This window comes from Protomyctophum parallelum, assembly GCF_964188405.1.
Source record: "Protomyctophum parallelum genome assembly, chromosome: 22".
Lineage (NCBI taxonomy): Eukaryota > Metazoa > Chordata > Actinopteri > Myctophiformes > Myctophidae > Protomyctophum > Protomyctophum parallelum.
This window is the reverse complement of record NC_139714.1, coordinates 19505834-19528085: the sequence shown is the minus strand read 5'-3', so window position 1 is coordinate 19528085 and position 22252 is coordinate 19505834. Positions and strand designations below refer to the sequence as shown.

At 42.4% G+C, this 22252-nt stretch overlaps 1 protein-coding gene across 2 annotated transcripts; it reads left to right on the top strand.

The window, feature by feature from the left end:
* The first annotated feature begins 721 nt into the window (after positions 1-721).
* Positions 722-21988, top strand: LOC310853207 (inositol polyphosphate 5-phosphatase K-like). 2 transcript variants are annotated; one of them, XR_014568752.1, is made up of 14 exons: positions 722-884; positions 2626-2690; positions 6765-6869; positions 8959-9067; positions 9417-9533; positions 12509-12684; positions 13023-13134; positions 14171-14280; positions 17712-17958; positions 18763-18900; positions 19853-19936; positions 20728-20832; positions 21288-21523; positions 21851-21988. XR_014568752.1 is itself a non-coding variant. In XM_083757448.1 (13 exons), the coding sequence occupies exons 2-13, from the start codon at positions 2638-2640 to the stop codon at positions 21366-21368; spliced, it is 1437 nt and encodes a 478-aa protein (XP_083613574.1). In that variant the 5' UTR covers positions 722-884; positions 2626-2637; the 3' UTR covers positions 21369-21988. The 2 variants fall into 2 exon arrangements, 1 of the variants encoding a protein (XP_083613574.1); XM_083757448.1 differs by having other exon boundaries at positions 21288-21988.
* Positions 21989-22252: the final 264 nt, after the last annotated feature.

Sequence of the window (22252 nt, the reverse complement as noted above, 5' to 3'; positions counted from 1 at the left end):
CATACAATTTACAATACTGTCTCTGTACATATTGGTTACACCCAAACGTGTGTCCCAATATAATCTGGTCTTCCTGTTCTGCGCTTCATGATCTTTGCATCATGATCTGATTAACCAACAAATACACGACATTGGGTCACGTGACATCACTGTACAAGAAGTGGACGTTTGGTAATCAGTGTTGCCATGTCTGTGTATTATAAGCGACTTTGACCATGTTTAAAGTGGCTTGGTAAATTTTTTGGGGGGGGTCGTTTTAAATCCATAGTTCTCAAACATTTTCATGTCAAAGACCCCCAAATTATAATAATGTATTCTGTATGCGGAGTTGCGGACAAAATACCAGTCACTGCCTAGCCTCGGTCCCAGTCTTACTTATCTGCGAAAAGAAAAAGGTCACTGCCAGGGATCGCCCCGAGATGGAAGATTTCTGTAGGCCTATATTGCATTTTACTTTTGGTACATTTGGATGCCATTGCTTTCCCCCCCCTTCTTCTTCTTTTTAGTTTACTCAAGTAAATTAAAAATTCTGGACTCTTACTTCGTATTAGCATTTCTTCATTGCGGTATTAAAGGGATTGTGACATAAAAAATATTTTTTTTAAGTTTATTTTTAGGTTTTCTGAGGTCAATTGCACCCACAAAAAAACTGCACTTTTAACAGTTTCCTGCTGTTTGCTTGCTTCTCTCGTGAGATCTGGCAACACTGGACTGGAACCTGAGAGAGACAGGAAAACAACATTAAACTGCGTTTGTTCTTCTTTTAACGCATTAGAAAAAGAAACAACAAAACTAACATAAATAAGCACATAAAAATGAAGATGCTGGCTAACGTTAGCTTTTAGATAGAACTATAGATTAATTAACAACAGCGCAAGTTTACAGTAAGTATGCCGCTGTCTGTAGCTATCAATCTGCAATGTTTACATTCACAGTAGCCATGGTTCATGCAGTCATGTTTCAGGGCTACATTCACAGCAAACATTATTATTATTGTCTCCACCAGGCGGAAGGCATGTATGTTTTGCACTCCGTGTGTACACACTGTGTGTGTGTGTGTGTGTGTGTGTGTGTGTGTGTGTGTGTGTGTGTGTGTGTGTGTGTGTGAGTGAGGGTGTGTGTGTGTGTGTGTGTGTGTGTGTGTGTGTGTGTGTGTGTGTGAGAGAGAGAGACAGACAGATAATGAGAATTTGAGAGAGAGAGAGAGATTGTGTCATTGTGTCCGTCCGTCCGTCTGTTACCAGCTAATCTCCGGCACCGTTAACCGATGCCAACCTTTGCACACACTCCCTAGATGCCATCGATGAACCTCTGCCCCCCCCAATAATGCATTACACTTGTTTACAAGAGGGTCCACCTTGTTCAATTCATTAAAACATTTAGAGACGTACAAATAGACACTTCTAGAGGGCTGGCCGACTTTTGTAAAACATTCTTTTTATATTACTCCTCCATATTTTGTCCACAAATCCTGCAAATCGTTACACAGTATCTCTATAGTCATGTGCTCAACACAGATCTGTCCGATATTTCATATTCCATCCTGATTGGCTAACATTGGCTTTTAAAGTTTACAGGGTTGGCCCGTTTTGAACAAAAAGCCTTAAATCATGAATGCAGTGTGCAATTTACGTAAAATCTTTCAGACGTTCTTTCTAGGCTGAGGAATATATCCCACCCTTCACATTGGCCTGTTATAGCGCCACCAGGAGGGCGACGTTTGTAAAACACATTTCTTGATATTATACTCCTCCATATTTTGTCCAAAAATCCTGCAAATCGTTACACAGTATCTCTATAGTCATGTGCTCAACACAGATCTGTCCCATATTTCATATTCTATCTTGATTGCCTAACATTGGCTTTCAAAGTTTACAGGATTGGCCAGTTTTGAACAAAAAGCCTTAAATCATGAACGCAGCGTGCAATTTATGTGAAATCTTTCACAGACGTTCCTACTAGGCTGAAGGATATATCCCACCCTTTTCACATTGGCTTATATTAGCGCCACCAGGAGGCCACAACCTGACCTGCCCTGGTGGAGACCTGTGCCCAGAGGGGCACTTTTTCTAGTTATTGTTATTATTTTTATTATTATTATTATCTCCATTAAAATGTATAGAATGTTATTTAGATGACAGATTGTTTACCCAATGTTCTATAATGAACAATTAGTATTCTCACAATTTTCACAATTTTTGTACAATAAAGTATAACATGGGGTCAAGTGATTAAAGCCCCAAAATATTATTTTTGTGTCAATTTGTTGATGAAATAGAAATTATATTATTATTTGATTATAAGTGGGTTATTAGTATATGTTGTGTTATTTGCCCCCGTGTAGGCCGTGTAGATTACACATTTAAGGGTTAGGGTTAACAACCAATAATTGCGATGATATTTTTTTGCATTTAACATTGGAACATAATGAATAAAAAACACATGTGGAATGACTGACATATACAAAACCATTTATACATTTTTAGACAAAACAAATAGGACACGTTGTAAGCTTGTAGATCACGTATTTCTGCTTTTTATGTATGACAATCTTTCAACATGGAAACTATTATCTTAACTAATTGCGATTAGACTATTATGTAATCATTGTAACTTGTGTTCCAGGTGGTGAAGAACATGGAGGAGGACGAGAAACAGACACACGGCCATGATGGAGACACCAGCTTCAGGTTGGATTTGAACCAATGTCCTTCTGTCTCCGACGCTTCTTTTCAGAACGCACCGTAGCTTAGGCTAAATATACAGACAATTTCGTCAACAAATAAAACCTAGGACTAATGGAGAAGAGATCCAGTAGAACTAAGACAAGTCGTTTAATGGCTTGGCTGCAAGTGGTTGTCATGTGCCAAAACTGTGATAAAATGAAGTCTCTTTAGCCCAGCACCCAGCCTGTCGATGTGCATATTCTGGTCCGCTAGATCGGCTATCGGGCCTCGTGAAGCCATCATCATCATCAAGCCTACCAAAAATACACTTTAGTTGACCAAATCAACTGTACATTTAGTTGACTCAAATCTTATAATAATAAAATATGACCATTTCTGTCAAAATGGACACTGCTTAAGACTCCACTTGTTATGTCTGATGCAGTTCCATAATGTGGGTCTATATTATGAAATAAGCATTGCTGTAGTGTGAGGAGCTTTTGTCTCACATGACTATAGGTGTGTGTGTGTGTGTGTGTGTGTGTGTGTGTGTGTGTGTGTGTGGGTGTGGGGGGGGGGATATAAGAACATACACTACGCTGCTTTGCAAATCAGTGCTATAGCAATGTGGAAGCTGGATTAGTTTACCCAACACACACGCTAATATCCTTAGGAAACCAGGCCGTACCGGCAGCCTTTTCTTCTTACACATCATTGTTTTCAGGCAGAAACCTTGTATCTCCATATTTCAGAACATACAAGTTTTCCCCTTAAATGTCTGTAATCGACGTAGCGTTGAGCAACTGCTCAGCTGCGTTAGTCGGTTTCTATTGCTTCATTTATTTATTTTTAGCAAACAAAGTAGACTTGGCGACGGATTAAAACATTCCTCTCAGGGGCCCACCCAAAAAGCCACTTTTCCTTCTGATGTCACTCACTGCTTGGATCCTATGGAATTTGAAGCCAGCAAAAAAACCCGAAATGCCTGTTTTCTTTTGTCCTTCATCTACTCCGACTCTACTTCTGGATATACTGTATGTAATTGGACTAAGAAATTAAACTGATGCTGCTGATGATATTCTGGACCTGCTAGTGGAAGACTAGGTCATATTTGCCACTGAGGAGGCGAACCATCTTCAGTTCACTGTAAGACAGAGCAGACGGCTTCTTCAGGAGTCACACTGAGGAGAAAGAGCTGCTTCCCGAAACAACACGTCTGTGTTTTCGTAGACTGCTGCTGCTGCTGCTGTGGATGTTTATTGAATAAAGTCTCCTTAAAACCTCTCAAGAGAGAGCTGTGGATGTTCCTTTCATTGAGTATTACTGTCAAGAATCTGCACCCCAGTTCAAACCTCAAGAACCTTTGAGAAGAGTTGAGCGCGTCTTTCTTCTTGAAGTGAGTTACACAATAGGGATGGGATTATTAACCGTGAATAATTATGTCCAAAATAAATGTAGTAGCTGAAAACATGTATTTTGTAATAGAGTTTAAGAGGCGTGTAGCTTTGGTAGGTACCAATGTAGCTTTATGACATTTGTTATGACATTTTACGTGAAGATGTTATGAAAATGTATGATTTTCTTTAACCCATTCACTGCAATTGGGTGTCATTAGGGCTAATTATTCCGACTCGCACATTATTAACCCTAACCCTAACCACACACAAAGTCACGTAGTCGGAGTAATGAGATGTCGGAGTTATGGGCAGTGCAATGGGCCTGCCATTGTTGCGTATATTCTTCATTTCCAGGGCGCAGACCAACCAATGACGTATGACCTTGGTCAGGTCATTTGGGGTTTTCAGTGTTTATGATAGAGGGTGCTCTTCCGCAACCTGAGAGTGATCCTAGGACTTCCAAAGAAGGGTACGCCCGGAAGAAGATTTAGTCTAATATTATAGGATTTATAAAGATTTAAAAAAATCTGCTTTCTGTTCCAATTAAGTGTTTTTGGTTAAAACAAGCTATATTCAACTGCTAATGACTAAAGAATTAGCATAGCGACTGTTTCCTTACTTTTTGAGATATTTAGTGTTTTCATCATCATAGAACAAAATATTATGTGGCTCTTGAAATATTAGTAAAAAACGCTCCAAATCGTTCTAGGGAAACTCCAAGGAGTTAACATGAAAATGTTAATGATAATTGCGATTATCGGTAAAGGTTGCGATTAGGCGATTATGTAATAACTGTGACAGTCCCGGACATCTACAGGCTAGCCGACCACGTCGTCTTGAATTCCCAGCATGATGGAAGAGACGCGTCGCCCGTACGGGGCGCTGGATCGCTTTCGCTCCCAGAGCATGGAAAGCCTGCTGAGCGACGCCAGCTCAACGGGCAGCCGGCTGGCGCTGTGCCATCGCCTGAACCAGCTGATGACCTGCGTGGATGACCTGGACCCCCGAGACAAGCTGCACCACAAGGTGTCCAAGACCCTGGACAACGCTTTCCTGCTCTGTGGCAAGAAGGCTTTCAAGCCTAAGAGGGACGCCTTCAGGTGGAGACCAGTGTTCATTTTGGATTTATTTTACAGCTAAATGTTGATGCTGTTTCAGTCAGTATTTTAATTAAAATTCTGTTTAGTTTTTAGTCATCTGAAATGTTTGTTTTTGTCTAGTATTAGTTGACTAAATATCATATAATTTTAGCCGACTTAAAGCCGGTCCATACGAGCTCAATGGTCTTGTGGTTAGAGTGTCCGCCCTGAGACTGGGAGGGGTCATACCAAAGACTATGAAAATGGGACCCAGTGCATCTCTACTTGACACTCAGCATCAAGGGTTGGATTGGGGGTCCCTGCTACATACTAGCGTCATGTCCGGGGGGTGTCAAGCTGCCTCACGATACAGAAACAGGAGATAGACTCCTGCCCTATGGCCCTCATGGCTCGGCAAGGCTTACTTACTTAAAGCCGGTCGATATACTCCTTCCGACGCCAGAAGTTTTACACTCGCAACTTCAATCGCTAACTTCTGAAAAGCAAAAAATTCAATAGAAATACGTCGCCAAAATCTACTTCGGAGGGCCAAAAAGTGTGATTAGTAGAGAGAGAGAGTGTGTGTGTGATTATTTTTCCTTCTCTTCTCCCCTCCCCTCTTCTTGGGTCTACCCTGGGTCCTTTTAGAACCCAATATACCTTTTTGTATTTGGGATGACCGACAACGGTATCGAGGGTCCCCTGAGTCAATGCATTCTCCCATTCAGCTGTTGGTACCAGTCTATGGTCTCAAACAAATATATGGTCTTTAAAGTGTTGAGAGATTTCAATGATACTCATAATAACGCAGTCCCACAGAAACAGTGCTTTATCAGCAATGATCGGCGTTACCATGTAAAACATGTTTAAATCCATATTTAAAATAAATAGGTTTTGCTCTTTGTCATGCTCCATATCCTATCCACAGTAGCGCCAAGAAGCGTCAAGATGCAGCTTTGAGCAGGCATCTCTTCCTGGTTTTGAAACAGCTGGTGAATGGAAATGACGCTCATGCGTGGCTGCAACTTGCAGCGTCGGCAAAAAAAACAGAAACGATTTGCCGACGCTGCAAGTTGAAGCTTAATTTCCAACCATTTCCGCGAGTGTCATTTCCATCCACCAGTTTTAAAAAACAGGAAGATACGCCTGCTCTAAGTTGCATCTTGCCACTTATTGGCACTACTGTTTGGGCCAAGCCCCCAGTAAGGCTATCCAACGTTGAAGCTGCCACTACCTACTGGCGAAAAGTGGAACTGCAGCACTTTCATGGAGGTGGACGGACGTTCATGACGTCATGTGCGTAACGTGCGTCATCCCAGGACCTCAAATTTGAGGTCCTGGGCTAGGCTAGGCTAAACCTCCGCTCACTCGAGCCATTGAGTTATAATTGTACTTCCGGCAGTCATCCGGGTGCTTCAAAACGCCACTGAGCACCTTCTATTGAAATGAATAGCGGGGGGCCGGGGCTAACGCTCCTGTTCAGTCTTTATTCCCCTGTTGAAGACCCCAGGTCTACACAGGTTCATGGTTACACGTTTTCATGTTACATTCATTCTCATTGTCTACTCTACAGGCTACACACGGTCACATGTTTTAATGTAACATATTGTCCTTGTCTACAGATTACACATGGTCACATGGAACGTAGCGTCAGCTGATCCTCCAGATGACATCAGCTCTCTCCTCCATCTGAACTCCCCTAAGAAGCCTGACATTTATGTCATTGGGTAGGTTGGTTACATACATGTATGTCATTGGGTAGGTTGGTGTCATGCACTAGGAGATGCATGGCAAAAAGTCCACACAAGAGTAGTATATTTATCCTAATAATAATAGAGCGAATGTCTGAATGTCTGTCTGTCTGTCTGTCTGTCTGTCTGTCAGAAACAAACACTTATCTCCTCATTGCCTGCACCAATCGCTCCCACTTTTCACACAGGCATTGACCATAATAATATGGAGGTCTTAACGAAGCCATTTTTCCAATAAGATTAATAATGAATTTATTAGTGAATAAAAACCAGTTTATTTGTCCGTGCTCTATCTCCGACCGAGCCACACTATTAGCACACATCTCTCCATGCCAAAATAAATCTGCACGCTCCCACAATCCAGCTAGGCTACTTTTTTACCGACGCAACTGTCATATTTACTGTACAGATATTGTTTTTACATCACCACACGATCATGGAGAATTGTAACTTGAAGAATTGTGTGCCTGTGGAGGGGGTGTGGGACGCATAATTCGATAGGTCACCGTTTGTAGTGTGACGTAGGAAGCGAAACCCAGCCCCGTCGGAGCATCTGTTCTGTGTCCGTGTTGGATGTGAATGACCAGCGACACACAGCCAGGACTGCAGCCGCTCCGAGGACACTGTTTCTGGGCTTATGATCAGTGACACACAGCCAGGACTGCAGCCGCTCCGAGGACACTGTTTCTGGGCTTATGATCAGCGACACACAGCCAGGACTGCAGCCGCTCCGCCGCTATATATAAATGCACCATTTACACTGTCCGCCCCCTCCTCAACCACCTCCTTCGCCGTGCATTACACATGGGCTACATGCACGCTCAAAGCCTGGACACTGACAACGACAGCTTACAGCCCTGCGCGCACCCAGCGTGGCTGCGTGACACACTGAACAGCACGATCACAACGGAATGCTTATCTGTCGGGGTCTCGGGGTGGCCAAATGGAGACGTTTGGAGAAGACAGATCCCGTGCCGTCGGAACAACACAATGACAAAATACATACAGACAGATGCAATGACAACGACACGTTCCTAAATCACACAAAACATCTAATTCTTATCCTGATTATATAAAGAACAAACTACAACTTGCTTTGAAGCCCAAAAAGCCAACCTCCGCGTTCACCGTTTAATAGCTTATATCTCCACGGGCAGCAGACGGTGAGCGGTTAGGGACCGTCTACAAAGTGCAACACCGACCTTGAAAATATTCAATAACTTCCATTTATAGGCAGAATATCACCACCATATTTACATCACACATCAATGGTGTACTTATGATTGTACTACAGCATTTAATTAGCCTATACTTTAGTGCCCAACCCAACTTCCCAAGACCATCTGTAAACAATTCCCCCCCCTATCAGTAATGTGATCTATTACATCACACACTGAACATGATTTGCTGTTTGCATATATTCAGAACGGGTAAGGACTAGTTTAATTAAAGTATGGTAAATAATCAGGTGTGGGAGCTTTCTTGCATCAAACCAGGAAGTTATGCAGGAACGCCTTTTCTGGCCTTGACAGCCCATACATCCACACAGAAAAGTCATATCTGATTGCATTAAACAATGTTAAACAATGTAAAACTCACTTTGCCACTCGATGTGCCATTCACTTTAAGCATGCGCATACCCTCTATTGGGCTGACGGCCTGCTCGGCTCTGCCATCACAGAGGCTGCCGGCTAGTCTACAGTGAGGCAGAGGGGGCACAGTTGGTTACATGTATGTCATTGGGTAGGTTGGTTACATGGTAGGTTGGTTACATGTATGTCATTGGGTAGGTTGGTTACATGTATGTCATTGGGTAGGTTGGTTAAATGTATGTCATTGGGTAGATTGGTTACATGTTGAGCTCAATATGTGCTGCTTCGTGCCACATTTCAAGCTTGTAGATCTGCTACTTTTTTGCACGACGCAGGATGATCAAGTCAATACATCATGGGGCCCCTTTGCACATGCCCAGCGGTAGTGTCCTTTATGTGGCTATGTCAAACCAACTTTAACAATATCAGATGTGTGTGTGTGTGTGTGTGTGTGTGTGTGTGTTTATATATAGTCTACAGGAGGTGTATTCAGGTCCTATAAGGTTCATGTCAGACATGGCGTTCGATGACGCCTGGAGTCTGTTGTTCATGTCCACCTTAGCAGCACAGGAATACTTCAAGGTACGTACGCATTGTACACACACACACACACACGTGCACACACACACACACACACACACACACACACGTACATCAACCATCCTTGACCGCTTTGATTCAAGATTCAGATTACTCTGGCCACGTTCTGTTGTGATTTCTCTATTTCTCACCAATCAGGGCTCAGTATGCAAATATGGAGCGGGTTTATAACCAGAGGCATTCCAGACTATTATCTACGCAGTGATATCCATGCATGCCACGCTAGCACTCACAAACCATGTAGCGTTGTCGTGCCGCCATGACATCGTGTGTGTGTGTGTGTGTGTGTGTGTGTGTGTGTGTGTGTGTGTGCGTGCGTGCGTGCGTGCAGGTGTCCTCCATCAGGATGCAGGGTCTGTTGCTGCTGTTCTTCTGCAAACTGGAACACGTTCCGTTCATCAGAGACATTCAGGCCAAGTACACGCGCACTGGTCTGTGTGGTTACTGGGTGAGTTGCACACACACACACACACACACACACACCTCGTCTAGTGAAGAAATTGCTCCTGGCTTCATTGAAATCCTCCGTTGTAGCCTTTTTTCCGACCTCTTCTTTCGTGGCATAACTGACTTCTCTAGCGAATGCATCCCGGACATCTGACTGTGTAACACAGTGGAGAAAACGAGCGGATGTTGTGATCACCAGATCGTAGAGCCATATGAAATCCATTTTATTTTTTTCCCAATTCCGTTTTTTCCCCCCCCAAATTCCGTTTTTTCCGTTTTAATATTTCTGAATTCGTTTTTTTGCTTTTTATGCAATGTCTTTACCGGGAAAAAATAAATTAGTGATCGACCGATATGGTTTTTGGCCGATATTTCCGATTTCCGATTACCGATTAGTGGAGAATCAAAAAGCCCGATATAACCAATATTAATTTAAAGGGACACTTCACCCTTTTTGCAAAAAAATATATGTTAATGACGTTTAGAAGCTTTATAACACTTTCCTGGAGATCTTTATGTGTGTAATATGTGGTTTTAGATATTTTAGATTGTAGCAGTGAGCCTGTTGTCTCTGATGTCATGGACACTGGGCTCACTTCCTTCCTGGACTACATGTTGTCTCAGTAAGACAGCTCTCCCCCTATCCACAAGGAGGAGCAGTGCACCAAAGAATTATGGGAATTGTAGTCCAGGAAGGTAGTGAGACCAGTGTCCATGACATCAGAGACAACAGGCTCACTGCTACAATCTAAAATAACTAAAACCACATATTACACACATAAATACCCCCAGGAAAGTGATCTAAAGCTTCTAAACGTCATTAACATATATTTTTTTGCAAAAAGGGTGAAGTGTCCCTTTAAGTAAAACTTTTTTACAGTAACATCAATTCTAACACAATAATTCCTTTAAATGCATTGGAGAACATTTATTGCTCATAAAAAGTTAGTGCAAGAAGCACCAACATCCTTTTCAGTAACAACCCCCTATCAAATGCAGCTTTAATTTAATTAAAGTGCAAACATGTACTGTAGCAGAATATGGAACATGCTGTGCTGTATGAGGTGCAGGCACAGGCTTAAAACATATTTTTTTTAATCAGTGAAAAATAATCAGTTTATTTATCCAAATTGGTGATCTACAAGCCCACAGCACATTGCAGCATGACATTTTGAGAGCTTGTAGATCTGCTGCCCAAACTCCCCAAAGCCATGTGACCTTGTTGTTTTTACTCCACCACTGAAATTTGCCACATAATTTTATAGCAATACAAGATAATAGCCTGTATGTCTCAAAACACTGGCCTACAGTTAAATTATTGTCAACTAAATAAATATGAATTAGAAATTAAAGGTATATTCAGTGATTTCACTTAATTCAAATATCACTTATTTTTTTGTTTTGTTGTGATAATCTTCTCTACTATAGAGTGTGCTGACCATATAAGGAGTTCCTCCCTGTCCCCAGTTAACCCCTGGGGGTCAAAAAACCTTAGGTTTCGTTTTTGGCTCTGTATCCTGATTGGATGAAAGGCTTAGGTCCCAGCCACAAACGAAACCTAAGGTTTTTTGAGTGAAATCACTGAATATACCTTTAAGACAAATACTGACAATGCTACTGATTGGTTCATTCTTCATTGGCTTGCAGTTAGTTATTGCACACAGCCAAAATGCAATAATAATAATAGGCTGGTCAGGATGGGGGGGAAAAGTTGTCCTTTTAGAAAACATTCAGTTGACTCGCATGCATGCACGCACCCACACACACACACACACACAGTTAAGTTTGCAGCGTTAGCATAGGAGCTAGCGTTGGCTAATGTAGCCTTGTAGTTCTACCACTTACACCTTCTGTCCCTCTCAGTGTGGAGTTTATTTTTGTTAATGCAAGATGAAAACAGCAATGCTTATGGTTACAAGGTTAGTATTACTCCTAGACCTGGTCCTCTACTCCTCTCTCCCTTTACATGCAGTCTTTACTCCGTGTGTGTGGAACTGGGAGGGAGCCGAGGAGCAGGCAGAGAGAGCGCTGTGCTCTGTCTACTCCTCCTCGGTGTTACAGAGACACGCAGCTAATCTATACATCTCCTTACAACCGTACTCTACCGGATTTTCAATGAGAGTAGAGTGGTTGTTGTACTTTTTTGCGCATTTATGACAAAATATAATAATCGGCCGTCTTCACTTGATTTCTGAACAAACCTGACCACTGAATCATGTTCCATTTTCTCCCGTAAACTGAATTTCAGCCCAGATTAGGGCCAATTCCGCAATATTCCGCGTTTTATTCCAATTCTGTTTTTATTGGTCATTTCCACGATTCCGTCCGCGATTCCGTTAACACGGATTCCATATGGCTCTACCAGATCGCCATCACCAGATTCGCTCTATTTGGTCAAAGTAGTTACCGCCACCATCAGGACTGGGTATAATACTGTAGGATTACCGTGTTGGAATGAGATATAGTGTGTATGTCACAGACTTTTCTATTGGCATTAAAATGACGAATTAAACATATGAATAGTGCAGGTAGAAGGTAACCTGACGCTGCCAGATCCAAGAAGCTTGCTACACAAATTTGTTTCACAGCTTATTGGGATCTGGGATCGCGGAAGCAAATTGATGACGGGGCTGTTCCTTTTTTTCAAGATACTTGGTAGATGATTGGATAGGACCGTCTGTCTATCACCGTGTGGGCGTGCAAACACAACCAATCATATTGACTTGTCTATATAGCTTCACATCCGGTTTCGCACATATCCCGCCCTTAGCTCACGCTGATTGGTTCGGTACGGAACGGATTTGTGTCAGCTCAACTCCCTGAGAGATCCCAGATGAGTGCTGTGTTGGTTACCCAATACCGCCCCCATCTGGCAGCGTCAGGTTAGGTAGAAGGCACAATCCACTGTTAATTAGGGTGGCCATAAGAGGGTTAAGTGAATGGATGAGTTCTTATTGGCTCACTCTCCTTCCTCAGGGTAATAAAGGGGCCGTGTCCGTCCGGCTGTCCTTATATGGTCACATGATGTGTTTCCTGAACTGCCACCTGGCGGCTCACATGCACTACGCCTCGGAGCGCGTCGACGAGTTTGAACACATCCTGGACACGCACACCTACGAGAGCGTTAAAGCTCCCACTGTACTGGACCACAGGTTAGAGTGCACACACACACACACACACACACACACACACACACACACAACCACACAACCACACACCTACGAGAGTGTTAAAGCTCCTAGTATACTGGATCACAGGTTAGTACACAGACTACACATACACACATGCACGTGCGGACCAGTGGTTTTGTCGTTGAGGTACAAGGCAGTGTTTATGACTGTTAATGTTAACTGTCATCACTTCCTTTTTACAACCCTTTTCTGTCATCCCAACTTCATCCTCCTCTCTCTCTCTCTCTCTCTCTCTCTCTCTCTCTCTCTCTCTCTCCTCTCCTCTCCTCTCCTCTCCTCTCCTCTCTCTCCTGCACCAGGCTAGTGTTCTGGTTTGGTGATCTAAACTTCCGTATCCAGGATCATGGGATGCACTTTGTTCGCTCCTGTCTCACCAACCAAACCTACAACCTGCTATGGAGCAAAGACCAGGTTAGATTATGATTTTTGTCTCCACCAGGCCGAAGGCATGGGGAGTTAGTATGTTTGGTTGTCTCCACCAGGCTGAAGGCATGGTGAGTTAGTATGTCTTGTTGTCTCCACCAGGCCGAAGGCATGGTGAGAGAGTATGTTTTGACGGAGTGTTTTGCACTCCGTCCGTGTGTAAGTCCGTCCGTGTGTGCGTCTGTCCGTCTGTTACCAGCTAATCAACGATTAACCTCTGCCCCAACTTTCCAGAACGCCCTGTTATAGAGCCACCAGGAGGCAGACTTTTGAAAAACACATTTTTGGATATTACTCCTCCAGATTCTATCCAAAAACCCAGCAAATCGTTACACACTATCTCTATAGTCATGTGTTCAAGCCGGATCTGTCAGATATTTCATATTCCATCCTAATTGGCAACATTGGCTATCAAAGTTTGCAGGATTGGCCCGTTTTGAACAGAAAGCCTCAAATCATGAACGCAGCGTGCAATTTACGTGAAATCTTTCGCCTGCCCTGTGCCTGTGGCCCTGTGCACTTTATCTAGTTTTTATTATTGGGCACTGGCCTACTTGGATCGATGCAAGTTGGAAATGCATGCCCTACCCAGTTATCATGTTTGTGTCCCTTTTATGCCCATATATGGAGTTCTTTTAAAGATTGATGCATTTATAGATAGGGATGCTAGGGGTTCAACTTCAAATATGGTGGTAAAAATATGGACCCAACGTCTCTTCTCCAAACATTCTGAATCTCACTAAATCCAAAAATGCACCGAAGAAAACCTTTTTACCCTGTCACACAGACACAACCAATTATCAGTTGTATCAAACATGACACACTTTCACATCATTTTTGTGGAGTTCCGAATACCTGAACTATACTTTCCATGCTGTTGTTGTCAACTGACCATGATGAAACGGAAGGAACCATCATTTATTTATTTATTAATCTTTGTGTGTGTTATTGTTGTTGTTATGTACAATATGCATTTATATTGCTGTTGTGTATGCATTTATGCTGTTATTGTTGTTGTTGTCAGCTGACCATGATGAAGCAGAAAGAACCAATCATCCAGCAGTTTTCAGAAGGCTCTCTGGACTTCCAGCCGACGTACAAGTTTGACCTCAACTCGGACACCTATGACAGCAGGTAGCCCCGCCCAGCCACCACGCATGCATTATACCTGTAACCCAGCCCACCACGCAAACGTTATACCTATGAGAACCGGTAGCATTTGCCTTTAGTTACAAAGTCCTATTCTCAAAGTAGCACTATGTAACGTGCCTACTGCCTAGTAATTAATTTTCAATGAGACCTGTGTTTTCTTTCTGTATGTGCAGTGAAGTTGGGAGGGGGGGCACGCAAGCGTATTTACGCGGGCGCAGTCTCATGAAATTGTCGCGTGTGTGCTCGTTACGTGCACACGCCCGCGACTTACCGGACCTGGATTCTGTTTCGCTTTTCTATATGCTTGCGTTGTCACGCCCCTCATGAGCAGACCTGGAGCAGACCTGTCGTTGATCCAGGCGACAATGTCTGTGTTAATCGATGACCGTCTGAACGTCTTTGACTTCATTACCCAAGAGCCTCTGCAAGCATGTCCGGCGAGGATGTGCTGTGATTGACCAGTCTTTGCTTTGACTTAGCAGTTCTGCCAGGATGAAACTCATCGTCTCCCATATACATAGTAATACAGTCAAGCCCCTAGCAGGGATCCCCCTGAGTCTATACATGGAAGGATGATTATTGCTTAAACATGTAACTTTATATTTTTGTTGGACATAATATGCTATATAGTTGTTAAAAAGTTACATAGTGCTGCTTTAACCACTGTCTTAAAACCCTTTATATGTTAATCGGGGTCCCCCAGGGCTCTGTACTAGACCTGGCAATTCAGTAGATTGTCAGTGCATTGTCAGAACATTGTTAGTGAGAAAGGGGGGCAATGTTAATTCGATTCAGATTCCCTGAATAGATAGAGTTCCTCTGCTGTACATGTTGAGGACTGAGTGAGACTAATTTTCGGAAAGCCTCCAGCAAAAGTGTGAAGAGTTGGAACAGCATATCTGTATGTTGTCCCTTTCGTCAGCTGTTTGTATTCATTGCATTTGTTTGCCTCTGTTCGACTCCACAGGTGCTACTGGACATGGTTTGTCTTTAAGTAAGAGTTCAAAAAGCCCACTGTGTCCCTCCTCGCATTAATGTGTCCTGTGCTATGCCTCCTTTTACTCCCATAACCTCTACTGGTATACTATTGATAATAATAGTATGCTATACTGTAAACTAATACTATACATTACTATTGTATACTACAAATAGTATACTATATACTATTGACAATAGTTCTCAACCTGTGGGTTGGGGGTCCCCACATGATTTTGGGGGGTCCCCACATGATCGCCTGACAATTTAAGGACTTTTAAGACTTGAAAGAAAGAAAGAAACAAACAACGAAAGAAAAAAGGGCTGTCATGATTACAAATTTACGTTGACGATTAATTGTCACACAAATAATTAACGATTTAATGCTTTAGGCATTGAGCATTGGGACATATGAATAAAAACTCAATTTCTGTTTGTTTTTTTAGGCTTCAATATAATAATAATAATAATAATAAGTTAATAAATAGTATTTTTAGGCTTCAATATCACAAATTGCACAGTGCAAATGCGACAAATAAAGTAAATATACAAATCATTTACTGACAAATTCTATATTATATACTTTACAAATTATGTAAAACAAATTGCAGAAATATAACTACGGTACAAGCTTTGTGACGTCTTATGTGACGAGCTATTTCCGCTGTTTTTGGAAAATGTTTGAAAATGTATGAATATTTTTCAACATGTTTATGACGATTATGTGAAATAATTGCAATTATGTGAAATAATTGCGATTAGACGACTATGAAATATTTGTGACAGGCCTAGTAATCAACAAACTATACGATAAAAATGGGTCAAACATTGACCAATTTGTCAAATAATATAAGAAAATCACACCTGTGTGAACTGAGTGGTGCAACTCCCCTCTCCCATCCCCCACCCCCCACCCCCCTCCTCTCTCTCTCTCTCTCTCTCTCTCATTAGCAGGCAACAGTGCAGCACTATCTCTATCTCTCTGTTTCTGGCACAACAGCACCCCTACTGGTACTCATTAAAGTGACATAGTCACATAGGTTAACACGGACATTGCTGTTCCTTGGAGTGGTTGCACGGCACCACTCAAAAATATAATAAAATATAATAATAATAATAATAAAAATTGGGAAAATAGCTTATCTGTTAACTTATTTTTACAATATTTATCTGCGGAACCGAATCAAACCGAATGAAATTGAATGCCTCAACTCCTACATTCCATGTGCTTGTCAGGGTGGGGGGGGGGGGTCCCCAGTTCAAATAGGATAGCCAAGCAGGTTGCGTTCCGCTACACATAACCACGCTTCTGCCTCCCAGCAGTCATTGCAAGACACACATGTCCTGTTGTCTCTGTCAATTAACTGTGACCAATGGTTGTTCCCTTTAACCCATTTAGGCCTGGCGTCGAAATGAAAAAAAAAAAACGATTTTTTAAAAATAGCAGACCTACAAGCTCGCTTGTAGATCTGCTATTTTCCAATAGCTAAATTATAACATAATGTATGTAACACCAAAAGGGGTTCCCGCTCAAAATGGGTTAAGGCCCTTGGTCCATTGAAGACATAAGACCTGTGCGTCATTGAACACACCCGTTGTTTGCAACTGGGCATCATCATTGTTTGTGACGGTGGTAGACACTAGGGATGGGACGATTTATGGTGGCGCAATTTAATTGTGATTAACAATGTTATTACGATATTCAAAATATGCTTAACATTTTAAATGTTGCATTTGTTAACCACTTGAACTCCCAGCATCCCTGTTCTGAGTGGAACGTTTTTGGAAAATTGATTTGTGTAGAGTGAAATAGGAGCGTCCCATAAGGGAGCATGGAAAAGAAACACATGCACCGCATGTTTCCAGACTATTGCTCCTATCTGGTTTTCAATGATAGATTAATAATCTGAATGAAAATGAAATGATAAAATTCTGAATTTCAAAGAATAAATTGACGATAGAAGCAAGAGTATTTTCATGGTGTTTGGAGCAGGCAGCCAAAATGCTTACACCACTGTGTGCAACTGACAACGTGTCTCTTTATGATTCTTCCATCAGCATGTTCAGCATGACATCAAGTCTTTAATTGTGTTGCTTTTGGAACTGATATTATGTGCATTAACCCACTAAAAATATTGACAATTTCATCAACAAATAAAAACTAGACTAAAGGGAGGGAGGGACTAGTGGAGATGAGATCCAACTAAAAGACATTTTATGTTTGGTTGCGCTCGGGTGTTGCACTCTGAAAATAGCAGATCTACAAGATCACGCAAACTTGTAGATTAGCATGCAACCAAGTGTAAAATCAGGCATTTCGACGCCATTAAGGCTAAATACATATGGCCAAAATAATTTTTTGACAAAACTAACTGACACTAAAATGTGACTAAAACTAAATTAACCCCGGGGTGTGTCCCTCTTGTCACGTTGTCCAGCGGTAAGAAGCGTAAGCCTGCGTGGACAGACAGGGTGCTGTGGCGCCTGAGACCCAATGCCTCAGAGAGAGACGAGGAGGATGATCAGGATGGCGACGGTGAAGAGCGGGCGCTGGCACGGAGGAAGGCCAAACACCAGGAGGAGGACGAAGCCTTTCCCCTGAAGATCAAACAGGAGTCCTACACCAGCATCATGGAGTACGGCATCAGCGACCACAAACCTGTACTCAGCATCTTCACCATACAGGTACTACTGCTGTTCTCTTACTGTATATACAGTGGTTCTCAACCACAGCCTTGATTCAAGGCTAGGTCAGAACTAATGTTTTCCAGGTGTGGACACCTAGTCTGACATATGTGGCCGGTAAAGGCGCGATTCATACTCCTATTTTAGAACCGAATAAAAGTCGGTTCGACTCTGTAGAGCCTACAATGTGACGTCATTTGAAGTTCGGGGGGGTCGGCTCTTCGCTGCTACTGAAAATTTCTGACGAGCCGAAATCATTTCGGCACTACAGCGGTAAAATAGCAGTATGAATCGGCCCTAAGACTCATCCGTGGCTCAGACATACGTGGCCAGTTAAGACACATACGTGGCCGGTTAACCCATTTAGGAATTAGGACTGAGGCCAATTCTAAATACGCCTTCTAAATCCTGACCAAAGTTTTCTGAAAAACATCAAATATGTAATTGTTTTGAGTTTTGAATACTGTACATACTGTCCAGATCCCCAAAAAGGGTTAAGCTGTCGGACCAAAGATATGCACCCCACATAGGCTACAATGTATCCTGATTTGCAGGGTTCGAGTCCTGATCCCCGCAGCTTTTGCTGCGTGTCACTCCCCATCTCTCTATCCCCATCAGCCTACTGTCCTAATGATAATAAAGTCATAAAAAGCCCCAAAAAATGCTTTTTCCAGGTGCACCTATTGGCTAAGATCAAGGCATATCTCTCCCCCAGAAGCTGGACTAGAGAGGGCCAGACTCCCTGTACCATTGTAAATAAACTATTCACTATGGCTACTTCTCCTTTTGCTCTTTCTCCTACAGTTAAGGAAGATGTTTGACAGTCCTCTGGTGCGTCTCCAAGCAGAGGGTGATTGGAGCGCTGACATTGATGCCATGGTGCTCTACACAACTCTGCAGCCTTTCCCCTCCAGTGCCTGGGACTGGATTGGTCTCTATCTGGTGAACACATTGGTTATGTTATGGTTATGTTCGGGTTAGTTAGTGGTATGGTTATTGCTAGGGTTATGGTTTAGCGTCAGGGTGATCGGAGCTCTGAGCTTTGCAATAACCATAGCCCCATATTTGAATTCTGGGCCCTGGTTGGTTATAGCCTCATGGTTCCAGACGAATCTGGTTGGCTCGTCACCACTTCAGCCGTGAAGTCCTCCCACAATTGAGAGGGGCTGGACTTAATCTTGCCTGGGGCAATATGCATCGCAAAGGCAAGTGAAGGCTGGCTATGCCGAGGCTAGGTTTACAATGCTCTGCAATGTCTGCATCCTCTCCCCTCCAGTTCCTGGAACTGGATTCAGGGCAGCGGTGGCCGAACAGTTTGCGGAGCGGTCTTGATATCGGAAGGTCGCTAGTTCGTATCCCCGGACCGGCACGTTAAAATTACCACCGTTGAAGTGCCCTTGAGCAAGGCATTGAACCCCTACCATGAAATGTTCTATGAGCAGGGCCTGGCTGTAAACAAGTTCTTGAGCTTAGTCCAGTTACTCTGCGTAAATATGTTAACTTTGCTTTGCTTTCCTTTGATTGGTCTCTGTCGGTTGAACACACTGGTTATGTTATGGTTATGTCATGGTTAGATAGTGGTACAGAGCATGCCTATTTACACGCACCTTGACAGTGGGTGCAGGGCCAACAAGGCAATGCGGTGGTAAAGGAATACTTTATTGAAAGAAAGACACCGTTTCGATCTGAATGGATCTTCATCAGGTCAGTAGATACTTAGTGGTACAGACCACGGTATGGTTATGGTTTAGGGTCAGAGGGTGATCGGAGCGTTGGCATTGATGCCATGGTGGTATCAATGCATCCTCTCCCCTCCAGTGCCTGTTACTTGTAATTAGTGGATATTTCAGGTGTTAATTGATCACTAATGTATTTATTGTTATTGTTTTTTTAGGTGGGGTTCACCAGTGTGTCAGATTACACCACCTACACCTGGGTCAAAGACCAAGAAGTGTCCTTCAACGAACAACTCGTCCAGGTAAACTGTGTCTGTTCAATCAAGGCAGCAGTGGTTCAGGAGGTCAAGTGTCCATTAAGCAGTCCATAATAATAATAATAATGAATTAAGAGCTCTTCCAGATAAGTTATCTGTTTTATTGAGAATATCCAACCTTATCATAGATGTGACTGTTAGTTGGGGAAAGAATATATCCATGTATATATATATATATATATATATATATATATATATATATATATATATATATATATATATAAATGCTGCAGGTGTCAGATTTTTAAGTGGTGCAACCACTTAAAAATGCAATGTCCATGTACCTGTGTATGTGTAACTATGAGCATGAGTGGTGTGCGCATGCGTGAAATTGGAACGAGAGAAGTATGTGACATGGCTGCCACCTGCTGGACGCACGGGAGTTGCACCACTTGGTTCACACTGGTGTGATTTTTTATTGAAGGGATAGCCCCTTGAAATTCAGCATCTCATTTTCGACAAAGTATACAGGCAGATTCATACAATCTCTCCCAGCACACATCAGCTGTTTAACAACACAAGAGAAAGAAGGGCACAGTGCAAATACATTTACAATACATAATCATGTCCCTACAGGTAAAGTCAGTTTAGAAGCACAAACAAGTTGAATCAAGATGTGAATATAGGGAAGTCCTGAAGCGACAGAAGGATGAATATGATCGAGTTGTAGATGAGGCAGTGATCATAGCGATGAGTTCCACCTGGACACCTCAAGAAGAACCTGCACAGGGACTTAACACCAGACATTATAAAGTATAAATGTGTTTATGTTGCAGGTGTACTTCAGTAAGGAGCAGCTTCCCGTGCGAGGAGGAGAGTGTGTGCTGTGTTACTACAGTGCTACCATGCAGTGCATTATCGGAATCAGTGAGCCATTCACGGTGAGTGTTATTAGAGTCAGTCAACCAATCCTGGTGATCATTTTTAGAATCAGTGAGTCGTTCAGAGAGAGAGCAAAAATGAGAATATTGGACTAGATTATCCTGTTAAGTAGACTGAGGTAGACTGACCTCTTTTATATCCCTTCTGAAAACACTATGTTACGTTATTTTGTGCTTATGGCAGCTGAGTGCTTAACATGTTTCACCTGCTGACTACAAATGCTGTTTTCGTGCCGTGCTATGAGCTATTTTTAAAATCTAAGCAATTGTTTTTTAACTTAATTCTTTGCTCCTGGGGTGCCCCTGGAACAAAATATTTTTAGATGGGCCAAATACTGTACATCCAATTTTGGTCCTTGACATGAAATAGTTTGAGCACCAAGATTTGTAGAATCGGCCTCAGGTTTTAATGGGTTATAGAACAGATGTCTCATAATTCATCTCTTTTTTTTTAGGTCCACGAGTCCAAGGTGGCCGTCGAAGAAGGCATGTTTCCTGAGAATATCAACCTACTCGACAAAGCCACCACCAGTTAAAGCTGCACTATAGTAACTACCCTTGGATTTGAACCCGGTTTCCTATGCAAGTGCTGACTTTTGTACTTGAAACTATTGAACTAATAGAGCATGCCTGCTTTCTCAGGTGACAAATTGAACCTCGACCATCAGGTCAAACGTTTGTCCGATCTTGTGTCTAGGTGATACCATGACCTTTGACACAATCTAAATGCCTCAATAGAACAGCAGGGAGAGCAAATACAAGCACCCCAATTGTATTAGTTACAGTAACATACAGTGTATTAAGAGGATCCCTGGCTAATAAGACTCATATGCCTTGATACATTATGATTGCCCTCTATAACTATAGTAAAAAATCACACCCGTGTGAAGTGAGGGGTGCTCTTATCATCATACATCATTATCCATCATCTCATTCCGGCCAATCACAATTTGCGTCCTCACTTTTGTCTTCAATGTTTGTATTGGGACAATGTTTGTGTTTACACACACCCTCAAAGCTGCACATAGGAGGGGCGCTCACATTTTTTAAAACACCTTATTCATTCTAGAAATAGTTCATCTTCCCCCCTCCAACATCTGGCTTTCAGAAAAAGAAGTGTGGCAGCCAAGTCTATGGACTTTTATGCCCCCCCCCCCCCCCCAAAAAAAAAAACAGGACATCACTCGTGACGTCAGCCAAGTCTATGGACTTTAAGCATTGATTTCACTTCACACAAGTGTGATTTTTAGTACCACATGCATTCCATACATGGAGCCATGGACCACACATGGGCATATATATGACAGCTTCTACTTATTATTATTGAGTATTGAGTACATACTATTTCTAAAATAAATCTAGGTGTTTGTAATGTCTAGTTATAGCGGGAAGGTACAAGGCTAATTATCCAGGGATCCTT

What these genes read in the sequence shown, in the direction of transcription:
- LOC310853207 (XM_083757448.1), top strand. Translation starts at nt 2,638, where the DNA reads ATGGAGGAGGACGAGAAACAGACACACGGCCATGATGGAGACACCAGC. An exon ending in GATGGAGACACCAGCTTCAG is followed by an intron (nt 2,691 to 6,764) that starts GTTGGATTTGAA and finishes CCTTGTCTACAG; the next exon opens with ATTACACATGGTCACATGGA. An exon ending in TGCTATGGAGCAAAGACCAG is followed by an intron (nt 13,135 to 14,170) that starts GTTAGATTATGA and finishes TGTTGTTGTCAG; the next exon opens with CTGACCATGATGAAGCAGAA.